Below are 17,638 nucleotides of genomic sequence, written 5' to 3'. Positions count from 1 at the left end.
GGTGCCAAAAATATTGGGGACCACTGCTTTAAGCAATATGAAGCAGCCATCAGAATAGTTTATCTAACTGATTCTAGTCCCCATAGCAATATGAGGGATGATAAACACATCTCAGCACATTCGTTTCAAACTTGAAAAGGAATGTGTTTGGGGCATGTGCCTGTCCAAAAGTAGATAAGCTGATCAATGAAAAAGTAAACGAAGTTTCTCCCTTTTTCTCACCCATTCTTACCTCAGATCAGTTCAGTCTCTCAGTCATGTCCATTACAAACTACCAAAGTTCACCCAAACTCATGTGCATCTAGTCGGTGATGCCATCCAGCCATCTCATTGTCTGTTGTCGCCTTCTCCTGCCCACAATCCCTCCCAGTCCTGAATATTCATTGGAAGAACTGATGTTGAAGCTGAAACTCAAATACTTTGGCCACCGGAGCGAAGAGCTGACCCATTTGAAAAGACTCTGATGCTGGGAAAGATTGAAGGCAGGAGGAGGAGGGGACGACAGAGGATGAGATGGTTGGATGGCATCACCGACTCAATGGACATGGGTTTGGGTAGACTCCAGGAGTTGGTGATGGACAAGGAGGCCTGGCGTGCTGCAGTTCATGTGGTTGCAAAGAGTCGCACATGACTGAGTGACTGAACTGAACACATCCTACATGACTGCAGGAAAAACCATAGCTTTGACTAGACGGACCTTTGTCCGTATATTTACCAATAGTGATAGAAAATAACGAATGTTTTAGACTTCATCATCTGTTGGATATTCTATCAGATAACTTGAGAAAAGTGGGCAGATAATCTTAGAACATGTCCCCCAGAGTGTTCAAATTAAATTAATATTTTGATAGAAGAATATTAACATGCAGTCTACCTCAAAATCAGGTTAAATAAATAAAACACAAATTTGTATTTAGTGAGCATTTACTATGTCCCAAACTATTTTTGTTCCTTTTTGTGTAATAAATTATTTCATCCTTATAACCTATGACTTGGGTATAATTTCTCTTTCAAACTCAAAGATAGATAAAGCTAGGTATGAAGGAGAACATTGCTTTTGTGAAAGACAAGGGATACTGTTATAAAGTTAGGAGAATGTAAAAATGACTGGTTGAAGCACTGGTATTGAGCACTGATCAATGGGCTCTATGATTAAAGTAGTTCTTGCACTGAATATTGGCTCTGTCAGTCAGTGGTGACATGACCTAAAAAGTGTACATTTAATTCTCATTAAATGTAAAATGTGGATAAAAATATCTCCCTCTCAAGGTCAATGTGAGCATATATATAGAAATGCATAGAAAGTTCAAAGGCCCATTTCAAATGCTCGTTAAAATTTGGCTTGCTTTGTTCTTATACCAGTTATAATTTTTAACTTCATAATTTCTATGCCTTGTAGAAAAGACACAGAAAAGTTTGATGTTTTCTGGTATATCAAGAATGTTGTCTACTTTTATTGAGGAGACAAATTAGAGAAAATCTCTATGGCACTTGAAAAGCACTGAATGGACTTTTCTCGTATTTTATTTTTAAAATCCTTTCCACATTAAAATAAAACCCTCCTGTAACATACCAAATTACAATACTTTAATAATTTTCATTGGCTATTAGTAAACTCACAAGCCTCCTCCTTCAATGGAAGCAATGCTGATGCTACTGCTGCTACGTCACTTCAGTTGTGTCTGACACTATGCGACCCCATAGACAGCAGCCCACCAGGCTCCCCTGTCCCTGGGATTTTCAAGGCAAGAACACTGGAGTGGGTTGCCATTTCCTTCTCCAATGCATGAAAGTGAAGAGTGAAAGTGAAGCCGCTCAGTCATGTCCGACTCATAGCGACCCCATGGACTGCAGCCTACCAGGCTCCTCGGTCCATGGGATTTTCCAGGCAAGAGTACTGGAGTGGGGTGCCATTGCCTTCTCCGAATGGAAGCAATATCTTATTGTAAAAACTTGATGTTTGATAAAGTAATAATGTACCATTTTGACTTCAAGTTTTTTATTAGAATGAGTCGATGTTACAAAATTCAAGTTCATCCTAAGTATATATCATATTGTATATCAAATTTCTTATACTAAGTACAGTTAATGAATTCCTGACTTTAAAGTTGATGGTTGTTTCATCATTTTAGTTTTGTCAGCACGGAAATTGCAAGTTACTTCATGAATACGATCAGTATCAACATTGTGACTCACTTATCCAATGTAAAGGACATGGGGTATGTAATTGTTACTCTATTTTATGTATAGTTTTAAAATACATATCATAACATTTTACAAGATAATAATAAGCTTCAGATTTATGGATGTGGAAATTTCTTTGGAGAATTTCAGTCAAATGTAGAAACCAAATTTCATTATTTATACATGTGTACATGTTCTATGTATTCTATCAGATCATTGCACACTTCATGAGTTAAAAACTTTTAAACTTTGTACAGAAATGCAATATGAAACATAAGCTATTATAATGTTGGATAGAGACTGCATACTTTTGGAAATAGATATATTTAGTGTTACATCTATATCAGTTCAGTTCAGATCAGTCACTCAGTCATGTCCAACTCTTTGTGACCCCAAGGACTGCGGCATGCCAGGCCTGCCTGTCCATCACCAACTCCCAGAGTTTACTCAAACTCATATCCATTGAGTCAGTGATGCCATGCAACCATCTCACCCTCTGTCATCCCCTTCACCTCCCACGTTCAATCCTTGTTAGCATCTGGGTCTTCTCCAGTGAATCAGTTCTTCGCATTAGGTGGCCAAAGTATTGGAGTTTCAGCTTTAACATCAGTTCTTCCAATGAACATTCAGTACTGATCTCCTTTAGGATGAACTGGATCCCCTTGCAGTCCAAAGGACTCTCAAGAGTCTTCTCCAACATCACAGCTCAAAAGCATCAATTCTTCTGCCCTCAGCTTTCTTTATAGTCTAACTCTCATATCCATACATGACTACTACTAAAATCATAGATTTGACTAGATGCTCCTTTGTTGGCAAAGTAATGTCTCTGCTTTTTAATATGCTGTCTAAGATGGTCATAACTTTTCTTCCAAGGAGCAAGCATCTTTTAATTTCATGGCTGCAATCACCATCTGCAGTGATTTTGGAGCCCCCCCAAAAAATAAAGTCTGACACTATTTCCAGTTTCCCCATCTACTTGCCATGAAGTGATGGGACCAGGTGCCATGATCTTCGTTTCTGAATGTTAAGCTTTAACCCAACTTTTTCACTCTCCTCTTTCACTTTCATCAAGAGACTTTTTAGTTCCTCTTCATTTTCTGCCATAAGCGTGGTGTCATCTGCATATGTGAGGTTATTGATATTTCTCCTGGTGATATTGACTCCAGCTTGTGCTTCATCCAGTCCAGCATTTGTCATGAGGTACTCTGCATATAAGTTAAATAAGCATGGTGACAATATACAGTGTTGACATACTCCTTTCCCAACTTGGAACCTGTGTGTTGTTCCATGTCCATTTCTAACTGTTGCTATCTTGACCTGCATACAGATTTCTCCGGAGGCAGGTCAGCTGTTCTGGTTTCCCCATCTCTTGAAGAATTTTCCACAATTCATTGTGATTCACATATCAAAGGCTTTGGCATAGTCAATAAAGCAGAAATAGATGTTTTTCTGGAACACTCTTGCTTTCTCAGTGATCCAACGAATGTTGGTAATTTGATCTCTGGTTCCTCTGCCTTTCTAAATCGAGGTTGAACTTTGGAAGTTCACAGTTCATGTACTGTTGAAGCCTAGCTTAGAGAATTTTGAGCATTACTTTACTAGGGTGTGCTGCTACTGCTAAGTCGCTTCAGTCATGTCTGACTCTGTGCGACCCCATAGATGGCAGCCCACCAGGCTCCCCGTCCTTGGAATTCTCCAGGCAAGAACACAGGAGTGGGTTGCCATTTCCTTCTCCAATGCATGAAAGTGAAAAGGGAAAGTGAAGTCACTCATTCGTGTCTGACTCTTAGAGACCTCATGGACTGTAGCCCAGCAGGTTCCTCCATCCATGGGATTTTCCAGGCAAGAGTACTGGAGTAGGTTGCCATTGCTCTTGCTAAGGTGTGAGATGAGTTCAATTTTGTGGTAGTTTGAGCATTCTTTGGCATTGCCTTTCTTTGGAACTGGAGTGAAAACTCACCTTTTCCATTCTTGTGGCCACTGCTGAGTTTTCCAAATTTGCTGGCATATTAAGTGCAGCACTTTCACAGTATCGTCTTTTAGGATTTGAAATAGCTCAACTGGAATTCCATCACCTCCACTAGCTTTGTTCATAGTGATGCTTCCTAAGGCCCACTTGACTTCACATTCCAGGATGTCTGTCTCTAGGTGAGTGATCACACCATCGTGATTATCTCAGTCGTGAAGATCTTTTTTGTATAGTTCTTCTGTGTATTCTTGCCACTTTTCTTAATATCTTCTGCTTCTGTCAGGTCCATACCATTTCTGTCCTTCATGGAGCCCATCTTTACATGAAATGTTCTCTTAGCATCTCTAATTTTCTTGAAAAGATCTCTAGTCTTTCACATTCCATTGTTTTCCTCTATTTCTTTGCACTGATCACTGAGGAAGGCTCTCTTACTTCTCCTTGTTATTCTTTGGCACTCTGTATTCAAATGGGTATATCTTTCCCTTTCTCCTTTGCCTTTAGCTTCTCTTCTTTTCTCAGATACTTGTAAGGCCTCCTCAGACAATCATTGTGCATTTTTGCATTTCTTTTTCTTCGGGATTGTCTTGATCACTGCCTCCTGTACAATGTAAGGAGCCTTCATCCATAGTTCTTTGGGCACTCTTGTCTCTCAGTCTAATCCCCTGAATCTATTTGTCTCTTCCCTTGTACAATCATAAGGGATTTGATTTAGGTCATACCTGAATGGTCTAATGGTTTTCTCCACTTTCTTCAATTTCAGTCTGAATTTGGCAATAAGGAGCTCATGATCTCAGCCACAGTCAGCTCCCCGTCTTGTTTTTGCTGGCTTTATAGAGCTTTTCCATCTTTGTATGCAAAGAATATAATCAATCTGGTTTTGGTATTGACCATCTGGTGATGTCCATGTGTAGAGTCTTCTCTTGTGTTGTTGGAAGAGGGTGTTTGCTATGACCTGTGCAATCTCTTGGCAAAACTCTCTTAGCCTTTGTCCTGCTTCATTCTGCTTCATTCCAAGGCCAAATTTTCCCATTACCCCAGGTATTTCTTGACTCCTTTCTTTTGCATTCCAGTCCCCTATAATGAAAAGGACATCTTTTTTCAGTGTTAGTTCTAGAAGGTCTTGTAGGTCTTCACAGAACTGTTCAACTTAAGCTTCTTCAGCATCACTCATTGGGACATAGACTTGGATTACTGTGGTACTGAACGGTTCACCTTGGAAACAAACAGAGATCATCCTGTCATTCTTGAGACTGCATCCAAGTACTGCATTTCAGACTCTTTGTTGACTATGATGGCTACTCCATTTCTTCTAAGTGATTCTTGCCCACGGTAGTAGGTATAATGGTCATCTGGGTTAAATTCACCCATTCCAGTCTATTTTAGTTCACTGATTCTTAAAATGTCAACGTTCTCTCTTGCTGTCTCCTATTTGACAACTTCCAAGTTGCCTTGATTCATGGACAAGTTCTTATGCAATATTACTCTTTATAGCATCGGACTTTACTTCCATCACCAGTCACATCCACAGCTGGGTGTTGTTTTTGCTTTGGCTCCATCTTTTCATTCTTTTTGGAGTTAGTATATACATATATTTATATATGTATACAGAAATATAAATACTGCTTATAATTGAGTGCATGACTCTGATGCTGGGAAAGATTGAAGGCAGAAGAAGGGGATGACAGAGGATGAGAGGGTTGGAAGGCATCACCAACTCGATGGACATGAGTTTGAGCAAGCTCCAGGTATTGGTGAAGGACAGAGAAGCCTGGTGTGTTGCAGTCCATGGGGCTGAACATGGATGAGTGATTGAACTGAGCTGAACTGAACTGATAACTGATATATACAAAACACTCACAAACTTTATTTCTATTACACATTACTCATAATCTAATATATTTTTAACAGCAGAGATCTTTGTCCATTGAAATCTGTCTCAGATCAGTGACTTCAGTTTATTTTTCTCTATGGTTCTTTCTGTATTTGAAGTCATTCACTGATGGACTTTTGTATACTACTGAATTTTTATTTAACTGTTGTAAATAGTGGTACAGTGGACGCTGCTGTACATTCACTTTGCAGAGTTATTTGATTTCATAAATTGATTGCATTGATATCTGATGGGCCAAATATATGCATAATTTGAATTTTAATAAATATTGCCTGTCTTCAGGAAATATTATATCAGTTTTTCTGCACCTATCAGGAGTGAAAACATTTCTTCTAATTCAGGCCAGATGGGCTTCTTAGTTTACTAATATCTTCTAACATGCTGAATTTATTGCTAATTTTCATTTTTTTAATTAATAATAGCATTTCAGTGTGTCTGGTCACATTTTCCATTTGCACTTTTATTTGTCTAGCCATTGTGAAATCATCACCTGAATTATAGAAATTCTGTGCCCTATTTAGGATTTTCTAAATATGTGTTTAGCTTCAAAAGGGTAGTTAGTATCTCCCATTATCTTGATGCTTCATATTTTCTATAATAATCCTGGAAAAATTGATCTGTGTGTCTTGTATCAAAATTTACTTCCTATTTACACATCCTGTTATTTACAGTTTCTTTTATGTTCCATTCCTTTATTGTTTAATTTCAATTTAATTTTGCTTGAACTTATCCCTAGATTCCTTATTCTGCTTCTGACCCATCTTTTGATTCATCCGTAAGGTCATATTTATAAATATATTGTAGCCTTCCTGTGCTGTGCTGTGCTTAGTCGCTCAGTCGTGTCCGACTCTTTGCGACCCCATGGACCATAGCCTGCCAGGCTCCTCTGTCCTTGGGGCTTATGCAGGCAAGAATACTGGAGTGAGTTGCCATGACCTCCTCCAGAGGATCTTCCCAACCCAGGGATTGAACCCAGGTCTGCCGCATTGCAGGCCAAATTCTTTACCATCTGAGCTACCAGGGAAGCCCAAGAATACTAGAGTGGATAGCCTATCCCTTCTCCAGGGGATCCCCCCAACCTAAAAAATTGAACCAGGATCTCCTGCATTGCAGGTGGATTCTTTATCAGCTGAGCTACCAGGGAAGCCACCTAGCCTTCCTATTTTCTAGCAAAATCAATTTTTCCGACTGTACCTGAATAAGTAAGCTTCACCCTTTAGATTTCTCCCCATGTTTTGTAAAAGTTGACTCTTACAACAGTTTTATAAAATATCTGGTACAGTTCATAATAAATTTCAACTTCTGCTATAATTTTTAGCTTCATAATTTCTATGTTTTTTTAGAAGACACAGTTATATATTTTCAGGTGTATCAAGAATGTTGTCTACTTTTATTGAAGAGATAAATTAGAGAAACCCTCTAGGCAAAACTAATACAATATTGTAAAGTAATTAATCTCCAATTAAAATAAATAAATTTATATTTTAAAAAATAAAATAAAAAGCATTGAATTGACATTTCTTGCATTGCATTTTATCTTTATAATTATTTTCCACATTAAAGTAAAAACAGCCTGTAACATAACAAATTGCATTACTTTAATCATTTGCTTTGGCTCACAATCAATACTAATCCATTTAATTTTTATATGACATATAAAATGGTCTTCTTTATTTTTGTTTCATTCAAGGTTTGCAATTCTCGCCTACATTGTCAATGTGATGCTGGATATGTGCCCCCAAATTGTGCGGAATTCAGCTCATCACCAGGAGGAAGTATCGATGATGGATTTTGGAATATAGAGGAGATGGAGGAGGAATGTTAGTAACTAAATCACTGCTCCAACAGAGCCTTCTGTATCCTTACAGCCCCACTGTCTATGTGGCTATTGAGCACTGGACATGCGGAGAATGCAATTAAGGAACCAACATTTTCATTTTATTTTACCTAATTTAAACGGTCACTTTGTAGTGCTATTATAAATAGCACACCTATAGATCATGTTATCAATCAAAATGTTGTATGTGCTTTTAACTCAAATCTAGCCATGAACATTTAATGTGTCATCTTAATTTTAACCATGGTTTCCCAAATTTTTTGATTTATACAGCGGTTTTCTAGGTTTGTTGCAGTTCAGTCACTAAATTACATTTGACTCACGTGATCCCATGAACTGCATCACTGCCAGACTTCCCTGTCCTTCACTATCTCCTAGCGTTTGCTCACATTCATGTCCACTGAGTCAGTAATGGCATCCAACCATCTCATCTTGTGTCTCCCCCTTCTTTTGCCTTCAATCTTTCCCAGCATCAGAGTCTTTTCCAATGAGTAGACTCTTCACATCAGGTGGCCAAAGTATTGGAACTTCAGCATCAGTCCTTCCAGTGAATATTCAGGGTTGATTTCCTTTAGGATTGACTGGTTTGATCTCCTTGCTGTCCAAGGGACTCTCAAGAGTCTCCTCCAGCACCACAACTTGAAAGCATCAATTCTTCAGCACTCAGCCATCTTTATGGTCCAACTCTCATATCCGTACATGACAACTGGAAAAACAATTGTCTTGACTAGATGTACCTTTGTCAGCAAATCGATGTCTCTGCTTTCTTATACCCTGCCTAGGTGTGTCATAACTTTCCTTCCAAGGATCAAGTATCTTTCAATTTCATGGCTGCTGTCACCATCCCCAGTGATTTTGGAGCCAAAGAAAGAAAATCTGTCACTGTTACCACTTTTTCCCCTTCTGTTTGGCATGAAGTGATAGGACCAGATGCCATGATCTTTGTTTTCTGAATGTTGAGATTTAAGCCAACTTTTTTACTCTCTCCTTTCACTCTCATCAAGAGGCTCTTTAGTTCCTCTTCACTTTCTGCTGTTGGAGTGGTATCATCTGCATAGGTGAGCTTGTTGATATTTCTCCCAGTTAGAGAGATTCTTGACTCCAACTTGTGATTCATCCAGCCCAGCATTTTGCATGATGTACTCTGCATATACGTTAAAAGATTTTTTTGTTTTTTTTTTGTTGTTGTTGTTGTTGTTTGTTTTGTTTTTTTTTTGCTTGTTTGGTATTGCAAGGTATTTAAAATGCCATGCTACACACGGGAAAATAAAATTTGGATTCATATACAAAAGTTATTGAAAACCAGATGTTTTAAATTCATTTTTTTAAATTTATTTATTTTTATTTTTTTTAGTTTTTTATTTTTTTAATTTTAAAATCTTTAATTCTTACATGCGTTCCCAAACATGAACCCCCACCCCACCTCCCTCCCCATAACATCTCTGTGGGTCTTCCCCATGCACCAGCCCCAAGCATGCTGTATCCTGCGTCAGACATAGACTGGCGATTCAATTCTTACATGATAGTATATATGTTAGAATGCCATTCTCCCAAATCATCCCACCCTCTCCCTCTCCCTCTGAGTCCAAAAGTCCGTTATACACATCTGTGTCTTTTTTCCTGTCTTACATACAGGGTCGTCATTGCCATCTTTCTAAATTCCATATATATGTGTTAGTATACTGTATTGGTGTTTTTCTTTCTGGCTTACTTCACTCTGTATAATCGGCTCCAGTTTCATCCATCTCATCAGAACTGATTCAAATGAATTCTTTTTAATGGTGGAGTAATACTCCACTGTGTATATGTACCACAGCTTTCTTATCCATTCATCTGCTGATGGACATCTAGGTTGTTTCCATGTCCTGGCCATTATAAACAGTGCTGCAATGAACATTGGGGTACACTTTTCTGTTTCAATTCTGGTTTCCTCGGTGTGTATGCCCAGTAGTGGGATTGCTGGGTCATACGGTAGTTCTATTTGCAATTTTTTAAGGAATCTCCACACTGTTCTCCATAGTGGCTGTACTAGTTTGCATTCCCACCAACAGTGTAGGAGGGTTCCCTTTCCTCCACACCCTCTCCAGCATTTATTGCTTGCAGATTTTTGGATCGCAGCCATTCTGACTGGTGTGAAGTGGTACCTCATTGTGGTTTTGATTTGCATTGCTCTAATAATGAGTGATGTTGAGCATCTTTTCATGTGTTTGTTAGCCATCCGTATGTCTTCTTTGGAGAAATGTCTGTTTAGTTCTTTGGCCCATTTTTTGATTGGGTCATTTATTTTTCTGGAGCTGAGCTGCATAAGTTGCTTGTATATGTTTGAGATTAGTTGTTTGTCAGTTGTTTCATTTGCTATTATTTTCTCCCATTCAGAAGGCTGTCTTTTCACCTTGCTTATATTTTCCTTTGTTGTGCAGAAGCTTTTAATTTTAATTAGATCCCATTTGTTTATTTTTGCTTTTATTTCCAGAATTCTGGGAGGTGGATCATAGAGGATCCTGCTGTGATTTATAATTGCTTTCCAATGTTGTGTTAGTTTTTGCTGTACAACCATATGGGTCAGTATACATATATCTCTTCCCTCTTGAGCTTCCCTCTCATCTCCACCCTTCTAGGTCATCACAGAGGCCCGAGCTGAGCTCCCTGTGATATACAGCAGCTTGGTAAATTACTTTGAATCAACATATAATTGGACTGTACCTGTGTTTCAGTGGCACAGATTCTCTTGTTGTTTTGAGAGGGCATTAAATTTGTTTACACTTAATATCATGAGATGGTGCAGTGGTAAAGAATCCACCTGCCAGTGCAGGAGATGCAAGAGATGTGGCTTCGATCCACGAGAGGGGAAGATCCACTGAGAAGGGAATGGCAACCCACTCCAGTATTCTTGCCTGAAAAATTCAATGGACAAAACAACCTGGCAGACTACAGTCCATGGGTTCACAAAGATTTAGACAATTGAATATGTCCATGAAAATACACAATATCATCATAATTGGTTTGGTGGTAATTCTGATTGCTTGATTTATATTTTTTTAATTTTAATTTTCTGGTTTGTTCCTTTTGCTTATTTGGACCAATTGGCCATAGATTTACTTTTCTAGTTTTATGCAATATCTTTATAATACCAATGGGAATATCAACTTTTTAAATTAATGCAATCAAAATTAAAACTATATCACTTTTTACATTTGTTATGTAAATTTAACCTCATCTACTATTACTGTTTCTTTTTAATTAGCCTCAGTTATATCTGTAATTTTCACTAAATAATTTTTAAAATAATTTTTTTTTCGTCTTAAATACTAGTCTTTATTTTTACACAAAGCAGTGCAAAATGAGGCAGTTCCCCTAAGGGTGACTTGAAACTAGAAAATCCACGCTGAGAGCAAGAGTGTTAGTGTTAGCTGCTGAGTCGTGTCTGACTTTTTGCAACACCATGGAGCCTGCCAGGCTCCTGTGTCCATGGGATTTCCCAGGCAAGAGTACTGAAGTGGGTAGCCATTCCTTTCTCCAGGGGAGCTTTTTTTTTTTTTTTTTTGCTCTTTATTTTAAATAGAAGAATCTGTTAGATGGTAATATCAACCTAATATATTCTAAGTAGCAGTGCAGTATGACAGGAATATGATAGGATGATAGAATGAAATAAATTAGAATGTAACACATAAATATTAAATATACATATAAAGATTAAATTATATATATTTAAAAGAAATATATAATGCACTTTGGGGTATCGACAAAGAAGTCTGGGAAGCACTTTTAAGTTTAAATGTATTTATTCTATGATTATATTATTTGAATTGCAAAATTTTATAATTCAAATTACTAAAATGATATGTATCATTTTTTAAAAGTTAAAAGATATTGTTATGTCTTCAGCTAAAACTGCAGCCTTGATAAAACGACATCGTGCCTCTCAAAAAAAGAACCTGATGATAAGTTTCTACGTCTTCTTACCTTTCTTCATTTTAATGGCTATCGTTGCTCTTAAATGGAATAAAATGAAGATATTTTGGAACAAAGAGGGAACACTAAGTAGGGAGTAAGTAAACGCATTGTTTTTTATATTTAATATTTGAAAGGCTTTATGAGAAAATTCATGTGTTATTCAGAATATTTTAAATAGGGACTCCTATAGATTGGTGTAATGCTTGTGTGTGTGTGTGTGTGTGTGTGTGTGTGTGTGTGTGTGTGCATTCTTAGTCTCTCAGTCGTGTCAGACTCTTTGGACCCCATGGACTGTAGCCTGCCAGGCTCCTCTTTCGATGGGGATTCTCCTGGCAGGAATACTGGAGTGATTTGCCATGCCCTCCTCCAGGGGATCTTCCCAACCCAGGGAACTGAACAGGCATCTCCAGCACCAAGGGCTTCCCTTGTGGCTCAGCTAGTAAAGAATTCGCCTGCAATGCTGGAGACCTGGATTTGATCCCTGGGTTGGGAAGACCCCCTGGAGAAGGGAAAGGCTACCCACACCAGTACTCTGGCCTGGAAAATTCCATGAACTCTCTGAGTCAGACATGACTGAGCGACTTTCACTTTCACTCCTGCACTGCAGGCAGATTCTTTACCCTTTGAGCCACCTAATGGAGGCTTATAAGTCACTGATAATGCTTATAATTCTACCAAATGTTTACAAATATACCAGATTTTTTTTCAAACTTAAGGCACATGGGTATCCCTCATGCCCACATACGCCCAGGAACAACTGAATTTACTCAGTAAATCCGCAGTATCTTTCTAGTAGAACATCATGTTGGCTATAATTGCTTTAGACGGCGCTGTCTACTTCCTAAGCAACCCCATTTGCCTTGTCTTGACATTTGGTGGTGCGAAGCAGCTAGAATATGCTGGAAGGTAAAAGAGTTCTAGAAAAATATCTATTTCTGCTTTATTGACTATGCCAAAGCCTTTGACTGTGTGGATCACAATAAACTGTGGAAAATTCTGAAAGAGATGGGAATACCAGACCACCTGACCTGCCTCTTGAGAAACCTGTATGCAGGTCAGGAAGCAACAGTTAGAACTGGACATGGAGCAGCAGACTGGTTCCTAATAGGAAAAGGAGTACGTCAAGGCTGTATATTGTCAACCTCCTTATTTAACTTATATGCAGAGTACATCACGAGAAACGCTGGGCTAGAAGAAGCACAAGCTGGAATCAAGATTGCTGGGAGAAATATCAATAAGCCCAGATATGCAGATGACACCTTCCTTATGAGTGAAGAGGAACTAAAGAGCTTCTTGATGAAAGTGAAAGAGGAGAGTGAAAAAGTTGGCTTAAGCTCAACATTCAGAAAACTTAGATCATGGCATCCTGTCCCATGACTTCATGGCAATAGATGGGGAAACAGTGGCTGACATTATTTTTGGGGGGGTGCACTCCAAAATCACTGCAGATGGTGATTGCAGCCATGAAATTAAAAGACGCTTACTTCTTGGAAGGAATGTTATGACCAACTTAGAGAGCATATTAAAAAGCAGAGACATTACTTTGTCAAGAAAGGTCCATCTAGTTAAGGCTGTGATTTTTTCAGTAGTCATGTATGGATGTGAGAGTTGGACTGTGAAGAAAGCTGAGCACAATAGAATTGATGCTTTTGAACTGTGGTGTTGGAGAAGACTCTTGAGAGACCCTTGCTCTGCAAGGAGATCCAACCAGTCCCTCCTAAAGGAGATCAGTCCTGGGCGTTCATTGGAGGGACTGATGTTGAAGCTGAAACTCCAATACTTTGGCCACCCAATGTAAAGAGCTGACTCATTTGAAAAGACCCTGATGCTGGGAAAGATTGGGGGTGGAAGGAGAAGGGGACGACAGAGGATGGGATGGCTGGATGGCATCACCAACTCAATGGACATGAGTTTGGGTAAACCCCGGGAATTGATGATGGACAGAGAGGCTTGGCGTGCTGCCGTTCATGGGGTCGCAAAGATTCGGACACGACTGAGCAGCTGAACTGAATTGAACGATGAATAGAGATGGGGCAGCACAGAATATGGGGCCAGAGACGAGAAATAGAGATGGGGCAGCATAGAATACATGGGGCCAGTGACAATGAATTGGAATTGGTGATGGAGAGGGAAGCCTGAAGTCCATGAGGTCGCAAAGATTTGGACATGACTGAGAGGCTGAACTAAACTGAATGACCCCAAATAGAGACGGGGCAGCATAGAATACGGGGAAGGTGAGAAAATATAAGATCACAAAGAGTGAGGGAAAGCACATATAAAGGACTTGGCCTATGTTACATGAAATTAATATTGCTCATGTGTTTCTGAAATTAGAGTTAAGGTACTTGCTCAGTTTTTTTTCTTTTTCTGGAACAAAATTTAATTGCTTCTTTTTAAAAAATGAGGTATAATTACCTTATATGATATTAGTTTCATGTGTATAATACTTTGTATATAATGTAAAATGATCATAGTAAGTCTAGTTAACATTTATTATACATAGTTGCAAATTTTTTGTTTTCCTCCTGATGAGGACTTTTAAGATCTACTCCTTTAGAAAGTTTCATATATGCAGTTAGTTATTACTGGCTATAGTCAGCATGCTGTCCATTACATCCCCATGACATTTATTTTTTTATATAGAGGTTGTACCTTTTGAACTTACTTACCCGTTTTGCTCATCCTCACTCCAATCCATTACATATGGCAACACCAATTTGTTCTCTGCATTTAAGAGGTTTTTGTTTGTTTGTTTTGGTTTTCTCAATCTACGTATAAATGGGATCATACATTGTCTTTCTCTGTCTGACCTTATTTCACATTCATACAGCTTTTTCTTTACTGTAGCACAAATACTGTTCACAATTTGCTTAGTAAATATTTAGGACGACGAGAATGCAGAAGTAAGTGTAAAGATTGGGTCTCGTTCCTTCATTGCAAAGTAAATCATTTTTGTTTCTCATATGTTTATTGGAGATAAAATGATATAAAATTTCTATCAGCACCTCTGCTTACCAAGTAAGTTAATCTTAGTTATGAACAAGTTAGCAGCAACCAGTAAATTCAGGGCAGTATTCTGCATGATTCACATGGACATTTATATAATCATTCAATTATTATAAATGATTTAATTGAATGATATTTGGCATAAGTCTTCCTGGGCTCTTATTTAAGACACGTTTGAAAAATCTGAATACTTGCAAAGCTGAACCTGACTTCTGGAAGAAATGGTATACTTAGATATCACTGACCATAAATAACAAAATCTGCCTAAGTTTTAAAAGCATCAGTCAATTGTTTCAGGGCTATAAGGGCAGTAAATGATGTAGGGCTGAAACGCAAAAGGGTAGTAAGGAACTGGATGGCTGTGAACTTGGTCATTCTCTCCATCACCCAAAGGCTTTTATGATTGACATCATCTCTTTTTGTCTATGTTCATTCTCTCCAAAAGAACTACTCTGCTTACACATGGCCCAGAGTACCTCTCTCAACCATTCTAGTTTCATTTTCAAGTAAAAATCCTAATAACCTCTCAAAACCAGTATCTGTTAGTTAAGAGACATCAACAGACAGAAATAGCTGTGCAAGTGTATCTAGTTTAAACAAGTGTCCTGTCAGGATTTATAATCCCAAATTGGCTGTTCAAACCTGATTTTTACCATCTGTAGCCAAAGAACTATAGCCATTACAAGGAAACTACACCATAATATTACTCTTCAACAAGAACTGAGTGTGTATAGGAGCCAAAGGGAAAATGGAGGCCGTGTGAATACCACAAAGTGTAAATAGACATAACTGAAAGAGAGGCCTCATTAAGGAGCTCATTAACAGAACTGAGATGACTATTCACATAGTTATTTGATAGAAATAATATAATCGAAGTCATGATAATTTAAGAATTAATGTGTAAATTGTCTTTAACTTTGGAGAAGCATTATCATAGATATTTTAATATTTCACCCTGTCTTCTATGTAGATAACATAGAGAAAAGTAATAGATGGATTTAACTTTGAAATTTTTAAAATACTTAACATATTAGTTTTAAACTTTTTATTTTATGTTGGAATATAGCAGATTAACAATGTTGTAATAGTTTCAGCTAGACAGCAAAGGGACTCGGCCATACATATGTATGTGTCTATTCGCCCCCAAACTCCCCTCCCATCCAGGCTGCCACATTACATTGAGCAGAGCTCAATGTGCTATACAGTAGGACCTAGTTGGTTATCCATATTAAATATGTGTGTACACATCCATATCCAGTGTGTACGTATTCATCCCAAACTCCCTATCTAAGCTTCCCCCTCATCCTTCCCCCCTGGAAGCCATAAGTTCACTCTCTGAGTCTGTAAGTCTGTTTCTGTTTGTAAATAAGTTCATTTAGATACTGAACTTAAAAGATGTCATACAATATTTTTCCTTCTCTGTCTGACTTACTTCACATAAGATGACAATCTCTAGGTCCATCCAAAACACAGCAAATCACTTTATTTCTTTCTTTTTGATGGCTGAGTAAAATATTCCGTTGTATATATGTTCCACATTTTCTTTATCCATTTTTCTGTTGATGGATATTTAGGTTGTATCCATATCTTTGCTGTTGTAAATAGTGCTATAGGGAAAGTCTCCCGCATTGCAGGCAGATGCTTTAACCTCTGAGCCACCAGGGAAGCCCGCTATAAGGAAAAATATGTACAAATCAATCAGTGTGATGTACCATATTAACAAAGCAAAGAATAAAAGCCATATGCTCATCTCAATATATGCCACAAAAGCTTTTGACAAACTCAACACCATTTATGATAAAAACTCTCCAGAAAGTTGGGATAGGGGGAACATATCTCAAAATAATAAAGGCCATATATGACAAACTTACAGCTAACATCATACTCAGTGGTTAAAAGCTGAAAGCCTTTCCTCTAAGATCAGGAGGAAGACAAGGATGTCCACTGTCACCACTTTTATTTAACAGTTTTGGGAGTTCTAGCTACGGCAATCAGAGAAGAAAAAGAAATAAAGGGAATCCTAGTTGGAGAAGGCTATGGCACTCCACTCCAGTACTCTTGCCTGGAAAATCCCATGGGCGGAGGCATTCCATGGGGTCGTGAAGAGTCGGACACAACTGAGCGACCTCACTTTTACTTGTCACTTTCATGCATTGGAGAAGGAAATGCAACCCACTCCAGTGTTCTTGCCTGGAGAATCCCGGGGATGAGGGAGCCTGGTGGGCTGCCGTCTATGGGGTCGCACAGAGTCGGACATGACTGAAGTGATTTAGCAATTGGAAAGCAAGAAGTTAAATCGTCACTGTTTGCAGATGACCTGATACTCTACATAGATTTTAAAGATGCCACCAGAAAACTACTGGAGCTCATCAATGAATCTGTTAAAGTTGCAAGTTACAAAATTAATACACAGAAATCTCTTGCATTTATATACACTAACAACGAAAGATCAGAAAGAAAAATTCAAGAAGCAATTTCATTTACTATCACATCACAAACATAAAATACCTAAGAATAAACCTATTTAAGGAGACAAATGACCTATACTGAAACTATGAGATGCTAATGAAAGAAATTGAAGAAAACAGAAACAGATGTAAAAACATACCATGTTTATGAATTGGGAAAGTCAATATTGTCAAAATTATACTAAAGCAGTCTATAGATTCTGTGCAATCTCTATCAAATTTTCTGTGACATTTTTCACAGAACTAAAACAAGAAAACCTTAAAATTTGTATGGAGACACAAAAGACCCCAAATAGCCAAAACAATCTTGAGAAGGAAAAATAGAGCTG

The 17,638-nt window shown here is 38.2% G+C and overlaps 1 protein-coding gene across 1 annotated transcript in view; it reads left to right on the top strand.

Annotated features, from left to right (window-relative positions):
* Positions 1-17,638, top strand: part of LOC138430925 (A disintegrin and metallopeptidase domain 3-like) — a 100,793-nt gene that overhangs the window by 82,621 nt on the left and 534 nt on the right. Inside the window, exons 17-19 of the mRNA XM_069572947.2 lie at positions 2,133-2,219; positions 7,735-7,864; positions 11,767-11,929. Coding sequence (XP_069429048.2) covers positions 2,133-2,219; positions 7,735-7,864; positions 11,767-11,929 — 380 coding nt within the window. The remainder of the gene's footprint in view (positions 1-2,132; positions 2,220-7,734; positions 7,865-11,766; positions 11,930-17,638) is intronic.

The sequence above is a fragment of the Ovis canadensis genome, chromosome 26 (assembly GCF_042477335.2).
Source record: "Ovis canadensis isolate MfBH-ARS-UI-01 breed Bighorn chromosome 26, ARS-UI_OviCan_v2, whole genome shotgun sequence".
NCBI classification, from domain to species: Eukaryota; Metazoa; Chordata; class Mammalia; order Artiodactyla; family Bovidae; genus Ovis; species Ovis canadensis.
Note: the sequence above shows the minus strand (reverse complement) of the source record. Positions and strands in the feature narration are given on the sequence as shown.